This window comes from Salmo trutta, chromosome 25, assembly GCF_901001165.1.
Source record: "Salmo trutta chromosome 25, fSalTru1.1, whole genome shotgun sequence".
Lineage (NCBI taxonomy): Eukaryota > Metazoa > Chordata > Actinopteri > Salmoniformes > Salmonidae > Salmo > Salmo trutta.
Genome location: NC_042981.1, coordinates 33,970,226 through 33,994,038, shown reverse-complemented (window position 1 = coordinate 33,994,038; position 23,813 = coordinate 33,970,226). Strand labels below are relative to the sequence as shown.

Genomic DNA, 23,813 nt, shown 5'->3' with positions numbered 1-23,813 from the left:
TCTTCTCTCTCTCTCTCTCTCTACTCGCTATCTCTCTCTCTCTCTCTCTCTCTCTCTCTCTCTCCTCTCTCTCTCTCTCTCTCTCTCTCGCTCTCTCTCTCTCTCTCTCTCTCTCTCTTCTCTCTCTCTCTCTCTCTCTCTCTCTCTCTCTCTCTCTCTCTCTCTCTCCTCTCTCTCTCTCTCTCTCTCGTCTGCCAGAGCAGGGGGGACTAAGGCCTTGTCTTGTTACTACAGAGTACAGACACATCATCTCTTAAGGGAACTCTGGGGGTCTTCACACAGCTCTGACTGCCTTCAATAATTCAACACCCTCCACTACTATCAACAAAGACAGGGCTTTTCACAGAAACGATGGGGGCAAAACCAAAAGGCAGGAATGGAAAGAGCCAAAGTGCAAAGCTCTTGCTGAGCTGAGCTTCATTTGAGAGAAGTGAGCAGTCAGCATTATAGTGGGTTGGGCTGTGGCGAGGAGTGAAAGCACAGTGTGTGTGGATGTGTGCAGGATTCTAAACAACCTCTGCAGCTTTAGCTGCCAACACATCAAAAGGAACAGAGTTGACGACAAAAACAGATCAAGAAAACATTATGAACTGTAAATGTTGAACAAATTATTAAATATGTCAAGAAAACAATATGATGCCTGCTGTGCTAATGCAGCATATGCTGATCAGATGCCTTTGGTTCATTAGTGAGAGAGAGAGAGAGAGAGAGTGAGAGAGAGAGAGATTGTACCTTGGGTCTGGGAGGTTCATTGGTGGGCATGCTCTCCTCCTTGCCATCCATTTTCTGCTTCCCAACAGGAGTCACCATCCCATCCCCAGCCATCCCCATGGACCCTACACAGAAGAAAATGGAGGGAAGAATCAATTAAAGATTTTCACACATTTTAAAGTAAATTTACAGTGTTTCCAGATTTCTATGAAATATGACCTGTTATTACTTACAGTATGAGTGAAAGTTTTCCTTCCAAAATGTTTTATTTAAGTATGTTAAAAAGCTGCTTTTCTGTGTTGAAATGGTGTGGGCGTACCACAACAACAGAATGGTGTGGGCGTATACCGGTCATAAAAAATATAGATCGCTGATTGGCCAGCTCATCCTCCTCTAGACCGCTGATGGCCAGCTCATCCTCCACAGGAGTATGACATCATACTCTATGAGGAAATAGCAAAAAAATAAAATAAACGGTCTGTTTGAGATACAAGTTTGAGGTGTTATTTTGGTGTTTTTTCTCCAATTTATGCTTTGACCACAAATACGCGAGTATAGAACGAGTCAACAACATTATTTGGGCATAAGTTAAGAGAATATTCCCTTTTAAAAGTGAGATTTGCAGGGGACAGTTCATTTAAAAGGCATTGGTGCATCTGAGTGAATTGCCCCTCTGGGACAATAAGGACTCTACTCTACTCTGGCATTGGTGCATCTGAGTGAATTGCCCCTCTGGAACAATAAGGACTCTACTCTACTCTGGCATTGGTGCATCTGAGTGAATTGTCCCTCTGGGATAATAAGGACTCTACTCTACTCTGGCATTGGTGCATCTGAGTGAATTGCCCCTCTGGGACAATAAGGACTCTACTCTACTCTGGCATTGGTGCATCATGAGTGAATTGCCCCTCTGGGATAATAAGGACTCTACTCTACTCTGGCATTAGTGCATCTGAGTGAATTGTCCCTCTGGGATAATAAGGACTCTACTCTACTCTGGCATTGGTGCATCTGAGTGAATTGTCCCTCTGGGATAATAAGGACTCTACTCTACCATTGGTGCATCATGAGTGAATTGCCCCTCTGGGATAATAAGGACTCTACTCTACCATTGGTGCATCATGAGTGAATTGCCCCTCTGGGATAATAAGGACTCTACTCTACCATTGGTGTATCATGAGTGAATTGCCCCTCTGGGATAATAAGGACTCTACTCTGGCATTGGTGCATCTGAGTGAATTGCACCTCTGGGACAATAAGGACTCTACTCTACTCTGGCATTGGTGCATCATGAGTGAATTGCCCCTCTGGGATAATAAGGACTCTACTCTGGCATTGGTGCATCTGAGTGAATTGTCCCTCTGGGATAATAAGGACTCTACTCTACTCTGGCATTGGTGCATCTGAGTGAATTGCCCCTCGGGGACAATAAGGACTCTACTCTACTCTGGCATTGTTGCATCATGAGTGAATTGCCCCTCTGGGATAATAAGGACTCTACTCTGGCATTAGTGCATCTGAGTGAATTGTCCCTCTGGGATAATAAGGACTCTACTCTACTCTGGCATTGGTGCATCATGAGTGAATTGCCCCTCTGGGATAATAAGGACTCTACTCTGGCATTGGTGCATCTGAGTGAATTGTCCCTCTGGGATAATAAGGACTCTACTCTACTCTGGCATTGGTGCATCTGAGTGAATTGTCCCTCTGGGATAATAAGGACACTACTCTACCATTGGTGTATCATGAGTGAATTGCCCCTCTGGGATAATAAGGACTCTACTCTACTCTGGCATTGGTGCATCTGAGTGAATTGCCCCTCTGGGACAATAAGGACTCTACTCTACTCTGGCATTGGTGCATCATGAGTGAATTGCCCCTCTGGGATAATAAGGACTCTACTCTGGCATTGGTGCATCTGAGTGAATTATCCCTCTGGGATAATAAGGACTCTACTCTACTCTGGCATTGGTGCATCTGAGTGAATTGCCCCTCTGGGACAATAAGGACTCTACTCTACTCTGGCATTGGTGCATCTGAGTGAATTGCCCCTCTGGGATAATAAGGACTCTACTCTGGCATTGGTGCATCTGAGTGAATTGTCCCTCTGGGATAATAAGGACTCTACTCTACTCTGGCATTGGTGCATCATGAGTGAATTGTCCCTCTGGGATAATAAGGACTCTACTCTACTCTGGCATTGGTGCATCTGAGTGAATTGCCCCTCTGGGACAATAAGGACTCTACTGTACTCTACCATTGGTGCATCATGAGTGAATTGTCCCTCTGGGATAATAAGGACTCTACTCTACTCTGGCATTGGTGCATCATGAGTGAATTGCCCCTCTGGGATAATAAGGACTCTACTCTGGCATTGGTGCATCTGAGTGAATTGTCCCTCTGGGATAATAAGGACTCTACTCTACTCTGGCATTGGTGCATCATGAGTGAATTGCCCCTCTGGGATAATAAGGACTCTACTCTGGCATTAGTGCATCTGAGTGAATTGTCCCTCTGGGATAATAAGGACTCTACTCTACTCTGGCATTGGTGCATCATGAGTGAATTGTCCCTCTGGGATAATAAGGACTCTACTCTACTCTGGCATTGGTGCATCATGAGTGAATTGCCCCTCTGGGATAATAAGGACTCTACTCTGGCATTGGTGCATCTGAGTGAATTGTCCCTCTGGGATAATAAGGACTCTACTCTACTCTGGCATTGGTGCATCTGAGTGAATTGTCCCTCTGGGATAATAAGGACACTACTCTACCATTGGTGTATCATGAGTGAATTGCCCCTCTGGGATAATAAGGACTCTACTCTACTCTGGCATTGGTGCATCTGAGTGAATTGCCCCTCTGGGACAATAAGGACTCTACTCTACTCTGGCATTGGTGCATCATGAGTGAATTGCCCCTCTGGGATAATAAGGACTCTACTCTGGCATTGGTGCATCTGAGTGAATTATCCCTCTGGGATAATAAGGACTCTACTCTACTCTGGCATTGGTGCATCTGAGTGAATTGCCCCTCTGGGACAATAAGGACTCTACTCTACTCTGGCATTGGTGCATCTGAGTGAATTGCCCCTCTGGGATAATAAGGACTCTACTCTGGCATTGGTGCATCTGAGTGAATTGTCCCTCTGGGATAATAAGGACTCTACTCTACTCTGGCATTGGTGCATCATGAGTGAATTGTCCCTCTGGGATAATAAGGACTCTACTCTACTCTGGCATTGGTGCATCTGAGTGAATTGCCCCTCTGGGACAATAAGGACTCTACTGTACTCTACCATTGGTGCATCATGAGTGAATTGTCCCTCTGGGATAATAAGGACTCTACTCTACTCTACTCTGGCATTGGTGCATCATGAGTGAATTGCCCCTCTGGGATAATAAGGACTCTACTCTGGCATTGGTGCATCTGAGTGAATTGTCCCTCTGGGATAATAAGGACTCTACTCTACTCTGGCATTGGTGCATCATGAGTGAATTGCCCCTCTGGGATAATAAGGACTCTACTCTGGCATTAGTGCATCTGAGTGAATTGTCCCTCTGGGATAATAAGGACTCTACTCTACTCTGGCATTGGTGCATCATGAGTGAATTGTCCCTCTGGGATAATAAGGACTCTACTCTACTCTGGCATTGGTGCATCATGAGTGAATTGCCCCTCTGGGATAATAAGGACTCTACTCTGGCATTGGTGCATCTGAGTGAATTGTCCCTCTGGGATAATAAGGACTCTACTCTACTCTGGCATTGGTGCATCTGAGTGAATTGTCCCTCTGGGATAATAAGGACACTACTCTACCATTGGTGTATCATGAGTGAATTGCCCCTCTGGGATAATAAGGACTCTACTCTACTCTGGCATTGGTGCATCTGAGTGAATTGCCCCTCTGGGACAATAAGGACTCTACTCTACTCTGGCATTGGTGCATCATGAGTGAATTGCCCCTCTGGGATAATAAGGACTCTACTCTGGCATTGGTGCATCTGAGTGAATTGCCCCTCTGGGACAATAAGGACTCTACTCTACTCTGGCATTGGTGCATCATGAGTGAATTGCCCCTCTGGGATAATAAGGACTCTACTCTGGCATTGGTGCATCTGAGTGAATTGCCCCTCTGGGACAATAAGGACTCTACTCTACTCTGGCATTGGTGCATCTGAGTGAATTGCCCCTCTGGGATAATAAGTACTCTACTCTGGCATTGGTGCATCTGAGTGAATTGTCCCTCTGGGATAATAAGGACTCTACTCTACTCTGGCATTGGTGCATCATGAGTGAATTGTCCCTCTGGGATAATAAGGACTCTACTCTACTCTGGCATTGGTGCATCTGAGTGAATTGCCCCTCTGGGACAATAAGGACTCTACTGTACTCTACCATTGGTGCATCATGAGTGAATTGTCCCTCTGGGATAATAAGGACTCTACTCTACTCTGGCATTGGTGCATCATGAGTGAATTGCCCCTCTGGGATAATAAGGACTCTACTCTGGCATTGGTGCATCTGAGTGAATTGTCCCTCTGGGATAATAAGGACTCTACTCTACTCTGGCATTGGTGCATCATGAGTGAATTGTCCCTCTGGGATAATAAGGACTCTACTCTACTCTGGCATTGGTGCATCATGAGTGAATTGCCCCTCTGGGATAATAAGGACTCTACTCTGGCATTGGTGCATCTGAGTGAATTGTCCCTCTGGGATAATAAGGACTCTACTCTACTCTGGCATTGGTGCATCATGAGTGAATTGCCCCTCTGGGATAATAAGGACTCTACTCTGGCATTGGTGCATCTGAGTGAATTGTCCTTCTGGGATAATAAGGACTCTACTCTACCATTGGTGCATCATGAGTGAATTGTTCCTCTGGGATAATAAGGACTCTATTCTACTCTGGCATTGGTGCATCATGAGTGAATTGTCCCTCTGGGATAATAAGGACTCTACTCTACCATTGGTGCATCATGAGTGAATTGTCCCTCTTGGATAATAAGGACTCTACTCTACTCTGGCATTGGTGCATCATGAGTGAATTGTCCCTCTGGGACAATAAGGACTCTACTCTACTCTGGCATTGGTGCATCATGAGTGAATTGTCCCTCTGGGATAATAAGGACTCTACTCTGGCATTGGTGCATCATGAGTGCACCAGCCAAACTTTTGAATGAAACATATGAGTGCATAATGAATGGATGTTCACACCTGGGGGTACTTGGCCTATCCACAGGGGGTACTTGAGAAGACTGATGAGATCATAGGTCTACTGGTTAAATGTACATGAGGGGGTACTTCAGGGGTACTCCGGGCAGAGCTAAATTCAGTTGGTGCGACAGTAACTGAAGAAGTTTGGGAACCACTGGCCTAGTGTATGAGGAGCAATCTTCACAGAGCATGTACATAAGGAGTTGATGGGGGTATTAGTCATTGTAGCCACTGTACTACATCTTGTATCTGAAATACGCACACACAGAGCCAAATGATGAGCTGTTGTGAAGCCAAAGAACAGTCCTGGATAATGTAGAAAGTATTATCAAAATGTCTGTCTCTCTGGGGAGATGGAACACATATTTTCTATCGCCAAGGTCCTCTTCCAGGGATTCTTCTCAAAAAGAATAAAGGCAGAATGAACGAATAAAAATGAAGAAGGCATTGCTTGAGAAAAATATGAACATTTAAATGAAATAACATTGCACTCTCTCGGCCTTGCTGACTATATACCTTACGCTTTTGTCTAACATCGAATGGGTATTTCAGCACCACAAATAGAAATTCTGCTCTTACAATGTTTATGAACTGGTAGACTTAAAGACGGTATTAACATTTTCGATTTCTTAGGTAACTTCTTTCAAAAGTTCTTGGTAGAAATGAATAGTATCTTGAAGACTACTTTCCGAGTGTGGACTGAATAAGCATTTTCCTATTGAGAAGAAAGTGTCCCTTCATGCCAAGAGTCCCAAGGTTTGTCCCTTTATTTCACTTCTCAGCTCGGCGCTCAGCACTATGTGAAACTAATAGCTTTTTACCAACCCCAGGGGCAGCTGAGATGAGTTTTTAAGAACCTTGGCACTCTAATTCATTTGAAGTCTTCCAAATGTCATGCAGCCTGATATTTAGTTTTGTAAGGCTGAGCAGAAAGCTCTTTTCATATAGAGCCTTGCATTCTCCGAGGTGTGTTTAGCACAATGTGGAGGGGTGAAGGGCAAGAGAGAGCAGGAGAAAGGGGCGCACTGCATTAATCTGTTCTCAGGAGGGCCAATGGAACAAGAAAAATAACAGAACAGAGCTGTCTGCAGGAAAATAACCATCTTCAGAACAGTAACTCGCTTTGTTAACAAATAACAATACAGAAGTATTCAGGCTCTTTATTCAGTACTTTGTTAAAGCACCTTTGGCAGCGATTACAGCCTCGAGTCTTCTTGGGTATGACGCTACAAGCTTGGCACACCTGTATTTGGGGAGTTTCTCCCATTCTTCTCTGCAGATCCTCTCAAGCTCTGTCAGGTTGGATGGGGAGATTCACTGCACATCTACTTTGAGGTCTCTCCAGAGATGTTAGATCAAGTTCAAGTCCGGGCTCTGGCTGGGCCACTCAAGTACATTCAGAGACCTGTCCTGAAGCCACTCCTGCGTTGTCTTGGCTGTGTGCTTAGGGTTGTTGTCCTGTTGGAAGGTGAACCTTCACCCCCAGTCTGAGGTCCTGAGTGCTCTGGAGCAGGTTTTCATCAAGGATCTCTCTGTACATTGTACTTGCTCCGTTCATCTTCCCCTCGATCCTGACTAGTCTTCCAGTCCCTGTCGATGAAAAACATCCCCACAGCATGATGCTGCCACCACAATGCTTCATCGTAGGGATGGTGCCAGGTTTCTTCCAAATGTGGCGCTTGGCATTCAGGCCAAAGAGTTAAATATTTTCATCAGATCAGAGAATTTTGTTTCTCATGGTCTGAGAGTCTTTAGGTTCCCTTTGGCAAACTCCAAGTGGGCTGCCATGTGCCTTTTACTGAGGAGTGCTGCAGAGATGGTTGTCCTTCTGGAAGGTTCTTCCATCTCCACAGAGGAACCCTAGAGCTCTATCAGAGTGACCATCGGGTTCTTGTTCACCTCCCTGACCAAGGCCCTTCTCCCCCAATTGCTCAGTTTGGCCGGGTGGCCAGCTCTAGGAAGAGTCTGGGTGGTTCCAAACTTATTCCATTTAAGAATGATGTAGGCCATTGTGTTCTTGGGGACCTTCAATACTGCAGAATGTTTTTGGTACCTTTCCCCAGATCTGTGCCTCAACACAACTCTGTCTTGGAGCTCTACAGATAATTCCTTTGACCTCATGGCTTGGTTTTTGCTCTGACAACTGTGGGACCTTATATAGACAGGTGTGTGCCTTTCCAAATGATGTCCAATCAATTGAATTTACCACAGGTGGACTCCAATGAAGTTGTAGAAACATCTCAAGGATGATCAATGGAAACAGGATGCACCTGAGCTCCACTTCGTGTCTTATAGCAATGGGTCTGAATACTGATGTAAATAAGGTACAGTGAGGGAAAAAAGTATTTGATCCCCTGCTGATTTTGTACGGTTGCCCACTTACAAAGAAATGATCAGTCTATAATTTTAATGGTAGGTTTATTTGAACAGTGAGAGACAGAATAACAACAAAAAAATCCAGAAAAACGCATGTCAAAAATGTTAAAAAATGATTTGCATTTTAATGAGGGAAAAAAGTATTTGACCCAGAACTACACGGGAGGATCCCCCACTGTATGTGTTTTATATTTTTAATACATTCGCAAAAATGTCTAAAAACCTGTTTTCGTTGTGTCATTATGGGGTATTGTGTGTAGATTGCTGCGTTTTTTTTCTTTAATCCATTTTAGAATAAGGCTGTAACGTAACAAAATATGGAAAAAGTCAAGGGGTCTCAATACTTTCCGAAGGCACAGTATATTTTTTTTATTTAACCTTTATTTAACTAGGCAAGTTAGTTAAGAACAAATTCTCATTTACAATGACGACCTACCCTGGCCAAACCCACCCCACGCCCAGGCGACGCTGGGCCAATTATGCGCCCGCCCTATGGGACTCCTGATCACGGCCGGTTGTGATACAGCCCGGTATCGAACCAGGGTCTGTAGTGATGCCTCTAGCACTGCGATGCAGTGCCTTAGACCGCTCTGTCACTCGGGAGCCACTCCACCACTCTCCTTCTTGGTCAAATAGCCCTTACACAGCCTGGAGGTGTGTTGGGTCATTGTCCTGTTGAAAAACAAATAATAAGCGCAAACCAGATGGGACGGCATATCGCTGCAGAAAGCTGTAGCCTTGCTGGTTAAGTGTGCCTTGAATTCTAAATAAATCACAGACAGTGTCACCAGCAAAGCACTCCCACACCATCACACCTCCTCCTCCATGCTTCATGGTGGGAACCTCACATGCGAAGATCATCCGTTCACCTACTCTGCATCTCACAAAGACACGGCAGTTGGAACCAAAAATCTCACATTTTGACTCACTGGTCTAATGTTCATTGCATGTGTTTCTTGGCACAAGCAAGTCTCTTCTTATTGGTGTCCTTTAGTAGTGGTTTCTTTGCAACAATTCGACCATGAAGGCCTGACTCACACAGTTTCCTCTGAACAGTTGATGTTGAGATGTGTCTGTTACTTGAACTCTGTGAACCATTTATTTGGGCTGCAATTTCTGAGGCTGGTAACTCTAATGCACTTATCCTCTGCAGCAGAGGTAACTCTGGGTCTTTCCTGTGGTGGTCCTCATGAGAGCCAGTTTCATCATAGCGCTTGATGGTTTTTGCGACTGCACTTGAAGAAACGTTCAAAGTTCTTGAAATTTTCCACATTGACTGACCTTCATGTCTTAAAGTAATGACGGAGCTGTTCTTGCCATAGTATACCACCCCCACCTTGTCACAACACAACTGATTGGCTCAAACGCATTAAGAAGGAAAGAAATTCCACAATGAACTTTTAACAAGGCACACCTGTTAATTGAAATGCATTCAAGGTGACCACATCATGAAGCTGGTTGAGAAAATACCAAGAGTGTACAAAGCTGTCATCAAGGCAAAGGGTGGCTACTTTAACAATCTAAAATATATTTTGATTTGTTTAAAACGTTTTTGGTTAATACATGATATCATATGTGTTATTTCATAGTTTTGATGTCTTCACTTTTATTCTTCACTATTACCCTTGAATGAGTAGGTGTGTCCAAACTTTTGACTGGCACTGTATATATTTATTTGTATTGTTTTTATATAATTTTTTTACTCTGCATCATTGGTAAAAGGTTTGTCAGCAAGCATTTAAATGTAAAGTCTACACCAGTTGTATTCGACGCATGTGAATCATAACATTTGATTTGATTTGTTGTTGGAAGTCTGTCAAACTGAAAGCTATAGAAGACTCAACTTAATCTCACAACCATTTTAGACAATTGTTCACTACTTTGGTTGCTGTTGGGTACCTTGTTGGCCTGTCCAGGTCTTACCTGAGGGTGGCATATTGTAGGGTGGACCCTGTGGCGTGCCCATGCCTGAGTTGTTGCCCTGTGACTGGTTGATGGGGGGCACCATCTGGTTTATGCCAGGGCCTGGGTAGCTGCCCTGTCTGGGACACAGAGAGAGAGAGAGAGACAAGAGCTGGTTAGAAAGGAAAGACTGGGCCCAGATCCTCTGTGTGGAGAGCAATTAGTTGGCTTTTGACATGGTAGTAGAAAATACTCTGTAATAGATTAGTCTGTCTGCCTCTATTGCAAAGCTATAAGGCCATGCCAGTCAGAGGATATGCCCATATGTTTCAGTACTGTATATACCATCATCCTGAAAATGTATGGGCACATTTCCTAGAAAAAAAACTACATCTCTCTTTAAAAGCAAGTGTGTGTGTGAGTAACAGCCGAATAGAAAGCCGTTTCATCCTCCTATCCTTCCTCTCATCCCTTGCAAATCCCTCACCCCTCCTCTCCTCAGCCCTCTTCCCTCCCTCCCTCCTCTCCCCACAAAGTCATAATTTAACTAATTAAGGTGTGCTTCTGGAAAGGATCATGTTATTTGTTGCTATGGCGACGGCTGAAATCAATCCCGTTCTTTCTCCATGCCTCGTCGCATCACGGCGTGTTGGGAGGACATCAGAGGGCTTATCAGCAACCTGCTGAACCAGCGTCACACACAGCAGACAGACGGTCACCGTCACTGCTCCATACCCTGTACCCTGTGCAATGCTAGCTCTGTACCAGCCCTGTACCAACTCAACAGACAGCGCACCAGGATGGATAGCAGTTGGACCATCTCTACTTCCTGCTGGTCCAAATAATCCCTAGGATAACGAGAGAACAGGAAAAGGAGAGTGAGAGAAGTGGCAGAGGGGGGAGTGAGAGAGAGAGAGGTAGGAGTACAGAAGATCCCCTCATCTGTGGTGGATCATTTCCTTGAAGTGGAGAGAGAGTAGAGCAGACTAGAAAGGGTATTTAAGGAACTTGGAGTAAAGGGTTGACAGTAGTAGTAGTAGTAGTAGTAGTAGTAGTAGTAGTAGTAGTAGTAGTAGTAGTAGTAGTAGTAGTAGTAGTAGTAGTAGTAGTAGTAGTAGTAGTAGTAGTAGTAGTAGTAGTAGTAGTAGTAGTAGTAGCAGTAGTAGGGTCAGCTTTGTGTTAAAATGCCACACTGACAAGGTCATAGTAAAACCCTTGCATTTATGTCTGGAGGGCAATCCTACATCCTACATTCATCTCAACACTGTGATCACAAGGACAAAAAAAATACAAATAAACACTCAATCGGATTTGTGTCAGTCAGTCAGCTGAACTTCCCCAAGCAGAGGAGGACAACAATGTATTGGATGTGTGACAGTGACTAACCAGGCAGAAGGAGGGATGAGGAGGGATGGGTTTGATAAACCTCCCAATAATCTCATCTCACAGATGTAATTAGTCATAGAGCATGTGTGATGATACATATGTAATCCCTCTGTGGGCCCGGGCTCACAGGAAAAACCATGGCTCACAGACAACAACATACACTGATATCAATCAAATCCTGCCTGTTTTCTTGGCAGCACTTTATTTGACAGTACTGTTTGGGATTTGCAAGGAAATAACGTGGTATCGTTGGGTGCTTTCTGTTACTTCAAAGAATTCAACACAATCGGTAGCTAGCATGGTGACATTGCCACGTCGTGTCGGAGTATATCGATTCAGTTCCGTAAAGTGCTATTTCTCCCTACTGCATCTACACCCTGCATCGCCCCACATAAAAAAATAAAAAATCCCAGCGCCAGTGCTGACGAGAATAATGTAATAAAAAAACATCAACAACAACAAGAAAGTGGAGTTCGACTGTGAGGCTAGTCCATTATTACAAATTCATGTAATAAAAAAAGCCCATTAGGAAACACTTGATGGAGGGAACGCAGGGCGTTTAATCACACTTAATGTATGCATGTGCTGCTATCAAAAAAGGCACAGCATATTTATCTTGCTCTCGGGCACCTTCGCTAGGGGGGGAAAAAAAACCTGTTGCCGCAGAGAACGAGGGGAAAGCAGAAAGGGAGGGAGAGACGGAAGGATGGAGAGGGAAAGAGAGGGGAAACGCAGCAAGAGGGGAGTGGAAGAAAGCGAAAAAGGAGAAAAACAAGAGGGAGAGGATAAATAGAGAGATGAGAGAGCAGAGAGATTAAAAGATAGTGAAGATAGAGGGAGTGTGTCCCGGGTGAGACTGTGGGGGGGGGGGGGGGGGGGGCGTATTCCCAGCTCACAGCACAGGCTGTACCATCCAGTAGTCATTGTATCGTGAGCTGAGCTAGCTGAGCTAAGGGACGGTTGAGGGGAATCTGAGCGCCTCTAAATGAGAAGGATCAAACCCAGCCCCACCCTCTATTGTTTTCGATCTCTCTCTCTCTCTCTCTCGTTGTGTTGTGTTGTGTTGTGTTGTGTGGGAGAACACAGCTGCTTTGTTGTGCTCTGCTTCTCAAAACGATCCTGCTGATTTGACACTGCTTTCAAATGAATCTGTGAGCCAGCAAGTTGTAGCATGAATGTGGCCAGATGAAGTCAGGAAAAACGAATGAAATAAACCATAAAATGTGGATTTAGTTTTAGCCCAGAAACAAGAAAGGCAGAAAACACTAGAGCATTACTACCAGCGCAAACCATTATGAGTAATGCTCTCATGAGGTGTTAGCCACATTTAGAGCCTCTTTAAATATTCTGAGGGAAATAATATGTGCTTTGAATCACTTCAGCAGATAAACAGATTAGTAATCACTGTTGTATTTAAATGACTAGCCCTGTAGTCAGTCCCAGTCCCAGTCCTGTCTCTCTGTCTGTCTGTCTCTCTGTCTCCCCTCATCCCCCTGCATGGAACTCTGCTGTCTGTCCTTAGTATTCTGCCCACATGTGTGAAGGACATCTGAGGAGGCCTGTCTCTGAGCACGGCTGGGGAGAGAAAGGGAGAGAGGGCCGTTGCCAAGGGCTGCCATGGTTACCGGGTGCCAGACAGCCAGCTGCAGTCACACACACAGCTCCATGCCAGACCAGCACTACAGTGCCAGTGTCAAAGTCCCCTTCCTGCCTGTCCACTGCAAACACTCACTGTTACAACAGGGAGTGAATTCAGTGTGGCAGGAGAAAATAGGGGTACTAAAGTACTGCCACCATCCAGACCCTATCATCACCCAGCCCCACCACCCTCCATCAACCCTGCCTGGTGAGAGGGAGAAAGCGAGCGAAAGTGAGCGAGAGAGAGAGGGAGGGAGAGAGAGAAAGAGAGAGAGAGAGAGAGAGAGAGGGGGGGGTCTGCATGGTGTAGTCAGTGGGAGGGTATGAACAATATGAATTATATATGGGCACAATCTGCTCTCAAGGCAGCTCCCTCTCAGCCACAGCTCCATTCCAAGCAGCCAGCTCAGCTAGCTCCTGCCTACCTGACTCAACCCAAACAGAATCAAAAATAAAACAATGAATGAAAGGACAGCCTTTTAACATATTAAATCCTGAGAAAAGCCCCCCTCCCCCTTTACATCAAACAGTTCTGAAGGGAGAGAAGCCATTTATTAAAGCCTAGCTGGAGCTGATGCCAAGGCTGCCTGTGAGCCACAACGCTGGCGGCAACAGCAATGCATTCTTGACATTCAAGCAGCTCTTATTTATTTAGTAAATTTACTTACTAAGGAGGTCAGAAATGAATTATTTGGCGAGGATTTACCCCTAAGCGCTCTTCTCTCTTGCTTTCTCTCTTTCCATTTCCTTTCATTTCTTTTTCTTTTAAGCATGCTTTTCTCTAAGTGCTTATTTTCCACAAGCCGTGTTTCTGTAGCTCCAGGGACAGCTACCAAAGTCATTTGAAAAAAGACTTTCTGTCTTCAGCCAACAGAGCCAGGACAACACCTAGCTTCCTAATACTACTCTCTGGTTCTGTTCCCCAAATCCCAACACCAGTGTTCACTCAAGACACTTTACTCCTATTTCCGATCATTGATCCAAACCAAGTCACAAGCCGTGCAATAGTATCATCTCAACTTAAAACCTCAACATAACCCGATTCAAACCCAAGTGCCTTTGATAGACTTACATTACTGACAGCAAGTTTACAGTCTTTAAGATACAAACATAATATTGTTCTAAATGTCAGCCAATCAGACCAAATGTGGGTGTTTTGGTGATTTGATCATGAAAATGGGAGATCATGTATAATTCAAAGCACTTAAGGGAACATCTCTGAGGACTGGGGGAAACACTAGCTAGCATCCCCATCACACTTATCTAGATGTAATCACAGATCCCCCTCCAGCCACAGGATATCATAGTGGCCTTGCTCTGCTCGTTCCGCATTCTTTTCACTCTGCGTAATGAATCTAGAGTAGTCGAGCCCAGGGACAAGGTTCAGGCTGTTGGCCGCTTGTTTTCAGACAGACAACAAGAGGTTTAAATGTTTCACAATGCTGCTCTCAGATCCGAATCAGGACTATAAAAGAGTAAACACTAAACACAGTGTTTCAGAGCCTTCAGCTCGCTCCAATTTCTCCTTAATCTTCCTCAGCTGTTCAGAGGACGAGAACAAAACAGAACAAGGGTTGAGAAACAAAGATAAACAATAGGAGATGTGGGGGGGAGGTCCACAATCCTCCTAAATCAGTCCCCCTGCCTTCCCTTCCTGCTTTCTCCATGGCAACACCATGCACGTGCAGCCGCAGAGCAGGGGGCTGTCAGCTCTCTGCCTCCTCAAAGTCAGCTGGAAGAGTCAGTAGAGCTGCCCTCTAACACACACACACTCTCTCCTTCCCTCTGTGTTTCCATCAGACAGCACTAATTGCATTCTCAGCCAGCCTCAGACCATTTTTTTTTGTATACCTTTATTTAATTAGGCAAGTCAGTTAATAACAAATTCATATTTTCAATGACAGCCTAGGAACAGTGGGTTAATTGCCTTGTTCAGGGGCAGAATTACATATTTTTTTACCTTGTCAGCTCGGGGATTCAATCTTGCAACCTTTTGGTTACTAGGCCAACGCTCTAACCACTAGGCTACCTGCCGACCATCTCCACATCTAGGGACAGACTGAGAGACACAAAGTATTTGCATACAGTGCCATTCTATGGAGGGGGACCTAGTATTCACAGCATGTGTGTAAGTACAGTTGAAGTCGGAAGTTTACATACAGATTGGCCAAGTACATTTAAATTCAGTTTTTCACAATTCCTGACATTTAATCCGAGTAAAAATTCCCTGTCTTAGGTCAGTTAGGATCACCACTTTATTTTAAGAATGTGAAACGTCAGAATAATAGTAGAGAGAATGATTTATTTCAGCTTTTATTTCTTTCATCACATTCCCAGTGGGTCAGAAGTTTACACACACTCAATTAGTATTTGGTAGCATTGCCTTTAAATTGTTGGGTCAAACTTGGGTCAAACGTTTCCCGTAGACTTCTACAAGCTTCCCACAACAAGTTGGGTGAATTTTGGGCCATTCCTCCTGACAGAGCTGGTGTAACTGAGTCAGGTTTGTAGGCCTCCTTGCTCGCACACACTTTTTCAGTTCTGCCCACAAATTTTCTATAGGATTGATTTCAGAGCTTTGTGATGGCCACTCCAATACCTTGACTTTGTTGTCCTTAAGCCATTTTGCCACAACTTTGGAAGTATGCTTAGGGTCATTGTCCATTTGGAAGACCCATTTGCATCCAAGCTTTAACATCCTGACTGATGTGTTGAGATGTTGCTTCAATATATTCACATAATTTTCCTACCTCATGATGTCATCTTTTTTGTGAAGTGCACCAGTCCCTCCTGCAGCAAAGCACCCCCACAACATGATGCTGCCACCCCCGTGCTTCATGGTTGGGATGGTGTTCTTCGGCTTGCAAGCCTCCCCCTTTTTCCTCCAAACATAACGATTGTCATTATGGCCAAACAGTTCCATTTTTGTTTCATCAGGCCAGAGGACATTTCTCCAAAAGGTATGATCTTTGTCCCCATGTGCAGTTGCAAACCGCAGTCTGCCTTTTTTATGGCGGTTTTGGAGCAGTGGCTTCTTCCTTGCTGAGCGGCCTTTCAGGTTATGTCAATACAGGACTCATTTTACTGTGGATATAGATACTTTTGTACCTGTTTCCTCCAGCATCTTCACAAGGTCCTTTGCTGTTGTTCTGGGATTGATTTGCACTTTTTGCACCAAAGTACGTTCATCTCTAGAAGACAGAACGCGTCTCCTTCCTGAGCGGTATGATGGCTGCGTGGTCCCATGATGTTTATTCTTGCGTACTATTGTTTGTACAGATGAACGTGGTACCTTCAGGCGTTTGGAAATTGCTCCCAAGGATGAACCAGACTTGTGGAGGTCTACAATTCTTTTTTCTGAGGTCTTGGCTGATTTCTTTAGATTTTCCCATGATGTCAAGCAAAGAGGCATGGAGGTTGAAGGTAGGCCTTGAAATACATCCACAGGTACACCTCCAATTGACTCAAATAATGTCAATTAGCCTATCAGAAGCTTCTAAAGCCATGACATCATTTTCTGGAATTTCCAAGCTGTTTAAAGGCACAGTCAACTTAGTGTATTTCTGACCCACCGGAAATGTGAAATAATCTCTCTGTAAACGATTGTTGGAAAAATGACTTGTGTCATGCACAAAGTAGATGTCCGAACCGACTTGCCAAAACTATAGTTTGTTAACAAGACATTTCTGGAGTGGTTGAAAAACGAGTTTTAATGACTCCAACCTAAGTGTATGTAAACTTCCGACTTCAACTGTATGCATGCTATATTATGGACTAGGAGAGCAACTGGAAGAGACCATTTCTGAAGGCCTGGATGAGAGGGTGATGAGAAAGAAAAAGGGCAGGGCTGAGGGAGGGAGGGAGGGAGGGAGAGAGGGAGAGAGAGAGAGAGAGAGAGAGAGTGGGTAACTGTGCTGAAAGAGGGGACAGGTGAGGATGACAGAAAAACTGTGGTGGAGTGGTAAAGAGAGTCAGGTAGGCAAAGACAATGCCTCCCGCCCTCCCCCGCCAGCCTCCCCCACCGTGGGCCTATGTCTGGGTGTCTGGTAGAATGACAGTGGAGATTGACAGGCTTTGGGATTTGCCCCAGCAGTATGCATCATGTTGTGCCACTTGTTATTGACAGTGAAGATGTCTGTTAATGGCTCCTTCAGCATTTACATAGTCTGTCTGCAGCGCTCCCCTGACCATTAATCACAGTGTCAACCGACGCAGACACACACAGGATTCTCCAAATGCCAACCGGCCCCATGATGCATCACCATCGACCATGGTGGGCGCTCTCTCCACAGAGAAATGCATGTTAACAAATTCAACATGGATAGGGATTCATTTGTCATTATTAACACTCTTGGGGGGGATGATGCTGACTCTCTCAGTTTCACTCTCAAAAGAAAGCCACATAAGGGAACTCTTTTTTTTGTTTGTTTGTGATATTACGTTCGGGCGATGTCGAGATTCAACTGAAACTGGCAGGCCGTTGTCTATAGTTCTATTTAGAGTTCTGATGTCCCGCCACGGGATGAATGGAGCACTGTGGTGGTCATCAAAACAGTATGGCTGGCCTCTGAACAAACTAAACATCGTGAATGTCAAGAGGGTTGAAACCACCAGATTTGCACAAAACAACATATTGCTTGGGGGTTGAAAGGGAGTTCAGAGAACCATGCAAATTTAGCAAGAGTTGGCAACAGAAAGCTAAACACAGGTTAGCAACCAGTGAAATCCCTCATAAGCAATTTTAGCCAGTGATGCTATCTTTGGCCAGATTAGTTTAGGTGTCAGGTAGGTGCAATATCACCCATAATGAGCACATTTTCAGGCTGAACAGTAACAGGTTAGGGTTAGTGGTTTGGAGATGGTGCTTGGTTGACCTACCCGTGTTGCTGAGAATGAGGGGTGCTGTAGTTGGGGTGTGGAGGTTGGAGAGGAGGAGGAGGGGTAGGTGTGGTGGGGAGAGGGGGCAGGGGACTGGGTCCAGAAGAGGTGTGGAGGGCTGGGGAACTCACATAGGGAGGTCTACTGCAGAGGGAAACAAGAGTTTGAGGGAAAGTGCTAAACAAACGGCATTAAGTCAACCCATGGAACACTACAGTGACGTGTGGTCAGTGCCTACCCTGTGAAAATAAATAAACAGTATATATTGACATGACTTGCGCATGCGTGTTTCTACCATATACTGCCAGCTAACGGACGCCGAAAGGCAGGCAGAGAGCTTCGCTGTCTTTCATGGGTCAATATGTCCCATTCATTATTGCACTCAAATAATACATGTGAATGCGTATTGGAGTGAAAAAAGTAATGGGATAGGCAGGAGGATAGGCCGGGCTCGCTCCTGTCTGTGGACGTCATACGTCATCAGCCGCCTTTTGGCTGTTACGTTCATTTTACAACTAGTTAAAGTAAGCTGATCAGAATGGCTAACATATTGCATCGGAAACAGTTTTTAAAGTTGATTTTCTAGCTTAACAGGGGGTGATAAGGAATGGAAGACCAACACCTGAGCTTAGGAACCTACATCAAAGGAAGGGACAGAAAATAACACGATCATTTCAATCTGATTGTTATCAACGGAAAGACTGGCTCTGTGGCTGCGCTGCTAGCAGCCAACTCTACTGCTTCCCGTCTGCTGTTCTCCACCAGCGACAGCGTGTGGACAAGAGACAGTTACTGCATATAGCACTCAACAAGCATGTGAAATCGGTGTCTCACATCCAAAGCCAGATAGAGCTTAAGACATTTGGCAGCTCACGGATAGATCTGGCATTGAATGAACAACGGAGCTTGAACATCAGCATGCACAATGCCAAGGTAAAAGAGAACCGTAAGATTTTGAAAGCCCTAGCTAATTAATGCTAAACATGCTACCTACTGTAGGAATTTTCAATTAAACTGACGTGCACTTCCGTGTTCTGCAGAACAAAGTGATGGATATGAGTTTCTGCAGCGACAAGACTTTGATAGTTTCTATGAGCGAATCGAGCAGAAATGCAATGAACTGGGCCTGGCAGAAAGTGAAACTCGTCGTAAACGGGGCGAATTTACTACAACATTCTGGACAATAACAATGTTCAGATGAGAGCCAGGTTTGAGCACTTTGGTGAACTTAATTTCCTTGGCTTAGTGGACTGGGAAAAAAATCTAAACAATGTCACAGCAAACGAGAACCTGTCAAAATATGCCAAGTATTCGTTAAACTTAAGGCTGATCTTGTTGGATTGTACAGTTCACAAATGGTACGAGACAAATCCCAGAGGTGACAAAGTTAATGCAGCTGGTCCTCATTATACCAGCCACAACAGCATCTGGTCAAAACCGGATCAAGGACGACTTTCATCCCTTGCCATCATCTCCATCGCATTGAGACCGAGATACTTATTATTATTTATTTTTTTGTAACTTTTTATTGGTATTTTCTTACACAGTTACAGTAAACAATGTTTGAAGTACAGTACATTGCACTTGTGGTTTTATACATTCGATATACCATAGGAACATGCTTTTTGAATGAGGTAGAAATGTATACGCCCATATAAAAATATAAAATACTAAAGTAATACTTTCAAAACATACATTAGAAACAAAAGTGCACAAAAAAATAAAACATGGCTAGTCTTCAAAACGAATAGAAGAATTATAATAATAAGACAGGCTAATATTAAACACTCACAAAGGTAGATCAATGAAATACAAAGCTTAGGTAGGCAGTTTACTGTAGAGTAGAGGGAAATTGCAGTGTCTCTATATAGGTAAAGAAAGGTTGCCACATTCGGTAGAATTGGCAGAAAAACCCTAGTAGGGTATATTTTATCTTCTCCAATTTACTAAAGTGTAAGACATCTTCAGTCCACTTAAAATGAGAGGGTGGAGAGGGCGACTTCCACATAAGTAAAATCAACCCTCTTGCCAACAAACTCACAAAGGCTACAAAGTCAGATGTGTATTTTGGTAGTGTTATAGTATTTTTATTTTATTTTTTATTTCACCTTTATTTAACCAGGTAGACCAGTTGCGAACAAGTTCTCATTTACAACTGTGACCTGGCCAAGATAAAGCAAAGCAGTGCGACACAAACAACAACACAGCGTTACACATGGGATAAACAAACGTACAGTCAATAACACAATAGAAAAATCTATACAGTGTGTGCAAATGTAGTAAGATTAGGGAGGTAAGGCAACAAATAGGCCATAGTGGCGAAATAATAACAATTTAGCAATTAAACACTGGAGTGATATATGTGAAGATGATGATGTGCAAGTAGGGATACTGGGGTGCAAAAGAGCAAAAATAAATAACAATATGGGGATGAGGTAGTTGGATGGGCTATTTACAGATGGGCTGTGTACAGGTGCAGTGATCGGTAAGCTGATGCTTAAAGTTAGTGAGGGAGATATGTCTCCAGCTTCAGTGATTTTTGCAATTCGTTCCAGTCATTGGCAGCAGAGAACTGGAAGGAAATGAGGTGTTGGCTTTGGGGGTGACCATTGAAATATACCTGCTGGAGCGCGTGCTACGGGTGGGTGTTGCTATGGTGACCAGTGAGCTGCAATAAGGCGGGGCTTTACCTAGCAAAGACTTATAGATGACCTGGAGCCAGTGGGTTTGGCGACGAATATGAAGCGAGGGCCAGCCAACGAGAGCATACAGGTCGCAGTGGTGGGTAGTATATGGGGCTTTGGTGACAAAACGGATGACACTGTGATAGACTACATCCAATTTGCTGAGTAGAGTGTTGGAGGCTATTTTGTAAATGACATCGCCGAAGTCAAGGATCGGTAAGATACCCTCGTAAAACTGACGATGTTTAGCAGCATGAGTGAAGGAGGCTTAGTTGCGAAATAGGAAGCCGATTCTAGATTTCATTTTGGATTGGAGATGCTTAATGTGAGTCTGGAAGGAGAGTTTACAGTCTAACCAGACACCTAGGTATTTGTAGTTGTCCACATATTCTAAGTCAGAACCGTCCAGAGTAGCGATGCTAGTCAGGCGGGCGGGCGGATGCAGGCAGCGATCGGTTGAAGAGCATGCATTTAGTTTTACTAGCATTTAAGAGCAGTTGGAGGCCACGGAAGGAGTGTTGTATGGCATTGAAGCTCGTTTGGAGGTTAGTTAACACAGTGTCCAAAGAAGGGCCAGAAGTTAACAGAATGGTGTCGTCTGTGTAGAGGTGGATCAGAGAATCACCAGCAGCAAGAGCGACATCATTGATATATAGAGAGAAAAGAGTCAGCCCGGGAATTGAACCCTGTGGCACCCCCATAGAGACTGCCAGAGGTCTGGACAACAGGCCCTCCGATTTGACACACTGAACTCTATCTGAGAAGTAGTTGGTGAATCAGGCGATGAAGTAATTTCAAAAACCAAGGCTACTGAGTCTGCCGATAAGAATGCGGTGATTGACAGAGTCGAAAGCCTTGGCCAGATCAATGAAGACGGCTGCACAGTACTGTCTTTTATCGATGGCGGTTATGATATTGTTTAGGACCTTGAGCGTGGCTGAGGTGCACCCATGACCAGCTCGGAAACCAGATTGCATAGCGGAGAAGGTACGGTGGGATTCGAAATGGTCGGTGAGCTGTTTGTTAACTTGGCTTTCGATGACCTTAGAAAGGCAGGGTAGGATAGATATGGGTCTGTAACAGTTTTGGTCTAGAGTGTCTCCCCATTTGAAGAGGGGGATGACAGCGGCAGCTTTCCAATCTTTAGGGATCTCAGACGATACGAAAGAGAGGTTGAACAGGCTAGTAATAGGGGTTGCAACAATTGCGGCAGATAATTTTAGAAAGAGAGGGTCCAGATTGTCTCAGGTATTTCCCCAAATAATGATGTTATGGCAGTAGGAGCAAAAAGCACTTGTAATACTTTAGATATTGTATCAAAGATGGCAGGCCAATAGTTATGTAGAGAAGAGCAGGACCAAAACATATGTATTAATGAGGCAGGAGCTTGCCGACACCTGTCACAAACAGGGTCGACATCAGGATAGATCTAAGCCTGAGTTTAGTCCAGTGAGGGCGGTGTAGGATTTTGCATTAGATTAAAACATGCTTGGCACAAATAGAAGAGGAGTGGACACGGTACATAATACCTTCCCATGTACAGTTGAAGTCGGAAGTTTACATCCACTTACGTTGGAGCCATTAAAACTTGTTTTTCAACCACTCCACAAATTTCTTATTAACACTTCACAAAATAGATGGCATCATGAGTTAGGAAAATTATATGGACATATTGAAGCAACATCTCAAGAAATCAGTCAGGAAGTTAAAGCTTGGTCGCAAATGGGTCTTCCAAATGGACAATGACCCCAAGCATACTTCCAAAGTTGTGGCAAAATGGCTTAAGGACAACAAAGTCAAGGTATTGGAGTGGCCATCACAAAGCTCTGACCTGAATCCTATAGAAAATTTGTGGGCAGAACTGAAAAAGCGTGTGCGAGCAAGGAGGCCTACAAACCTGACTCAGTTACACCAGCTCTGTCAGGAGGAATGGGCCAAAATTCACCTAACTTATTGTGGGACGCTTGTGGATGTCTACCCGAAACGTTTGACCCAAGTTAAACATTTTAAAGGCAACGCTACCAAATACTAATTGAGTGTGTGTAAATTTCTGACCCACTGTGAATGTGATGAAAGAAATAAAAGCTTAAATAAATCATTCTCTACTATTATTCTGACATTTCACATTCTTAAAATAAAGTGGTGATCCTAACTGACCTAAGACAGGGAATTTTTACTCGGATTAAATGTCAGGAATTGTGAACAACTGAATTTAAATTTACTTGGCTAATGTAAACTTCTGACTTCAACTGTATCATCAGTAAACTCATCACCTAGATCCTGTTCCCATAAAGTTTTAATAGCTGCGAATGAAGGATTGTGAAGAGAATACATTTGATCATAGCTATAAGAAATAATACCTTTTACTGTTGGGGATGGTGTGAAAAATGCATCAGTGGGAGGGCCAACAGGAAGAGTGGGGAATTGAGAGGTCATGTCATGGACAAAGCTGCACACTTCTAAAGAAATTACTATTCGGAAGGTGGAATTTAGTTGAGAGTTGTTGGATCGATGCAAACGTGCCGCCAATATACAAATCATCGAATGATTTGATGCCAAGGCTGAACCACATGGAGAAGGTTCCATCTACTAGGGATGGATGGAGTAGAGGGGCCCTTAATGAATAGGTTTGCAAACCAAAGTGACGTCTAAACTGGTTCCAGATCTTGAAAGTGATTTTTACTAAAATAACTTGAAGTAGCAGAATGAATAGGGTAATGTGCCAAAGCAGCCAGTGAGGATGGCATACATGATATGTGGGGTATCTGCACAGATCCAGTACTGAATTACACAGAAGTTGGCAGCCCAATAATAGAACTGGAAATTGGGTAGGGCCATGCCCACTAAGGGGTTAGGCCTTTGCAGGAACAGCTTGCAGATCCTTCATTTTTTTTTATTCCAGATGAAGTGTGAGACAATAATAAAGATTTTGGAATAAAAATAGGTATACATCAAATCCAATCAAATTATATTGGTCACATACATGTGATTAGCATATGTTACTGCGGGTGTAGCGAAA

The 23,813-nt window shown here is 44.1% G+C and overlaps 1 protein-coding gene and 1 long non-coding RNA gene across 6 annotated transcripts in view; one reads left to right on the top strand and one right to left on the bottom strand.

Annotated features, from left to right (window-relative positions):
- The window catches only part of LOC115162467 (AT-rich interactive domain-containing protein 1B), a 227,254-nt gene that overhangs the window by 21,787 nt on the left and 181,654 nt on the right, over nucleotides 1–23,813 (bottom strand). For 4 of the 5 annotated variants that reach the window (XM_029713784.1, XM_029713789.1, XM_029713785.1 and 1 more), the window contains 3 exons: nucleotides 18,111–18,254; nucleotides 10,230–10,348; nucleotides 733–836 (listed from right to left, as the gene is read on the bottom strand). In XM_029713784.1, coding sequence (XP_029569644.1) covers nucleotides 733–836; nucleotides 10,230–10,348; nucleotides 18,111–18,254 — 367 coding nt within the window. The remainder of the gene's footprint in view (nucleotides 1–732; nucleotides 837–10,229; nucleotides 10,349–18,110; nucleotides 18,255–23,813) is intronic. The other variant, XM_029713786.1, reaches the window with a different exon arrangement.
- On the top strand, nucleotides 18,522–19,683 carry LOC115162468 (uncharacterized). Its single transcript, XR_003869557.1, has 2 exons — nucleotides 18,522–19,043; nucleotides 19,151–19,683. It is a non-coding gene; the product is annotated as an uncharacterized LOC115162468 (long non-coding RNA).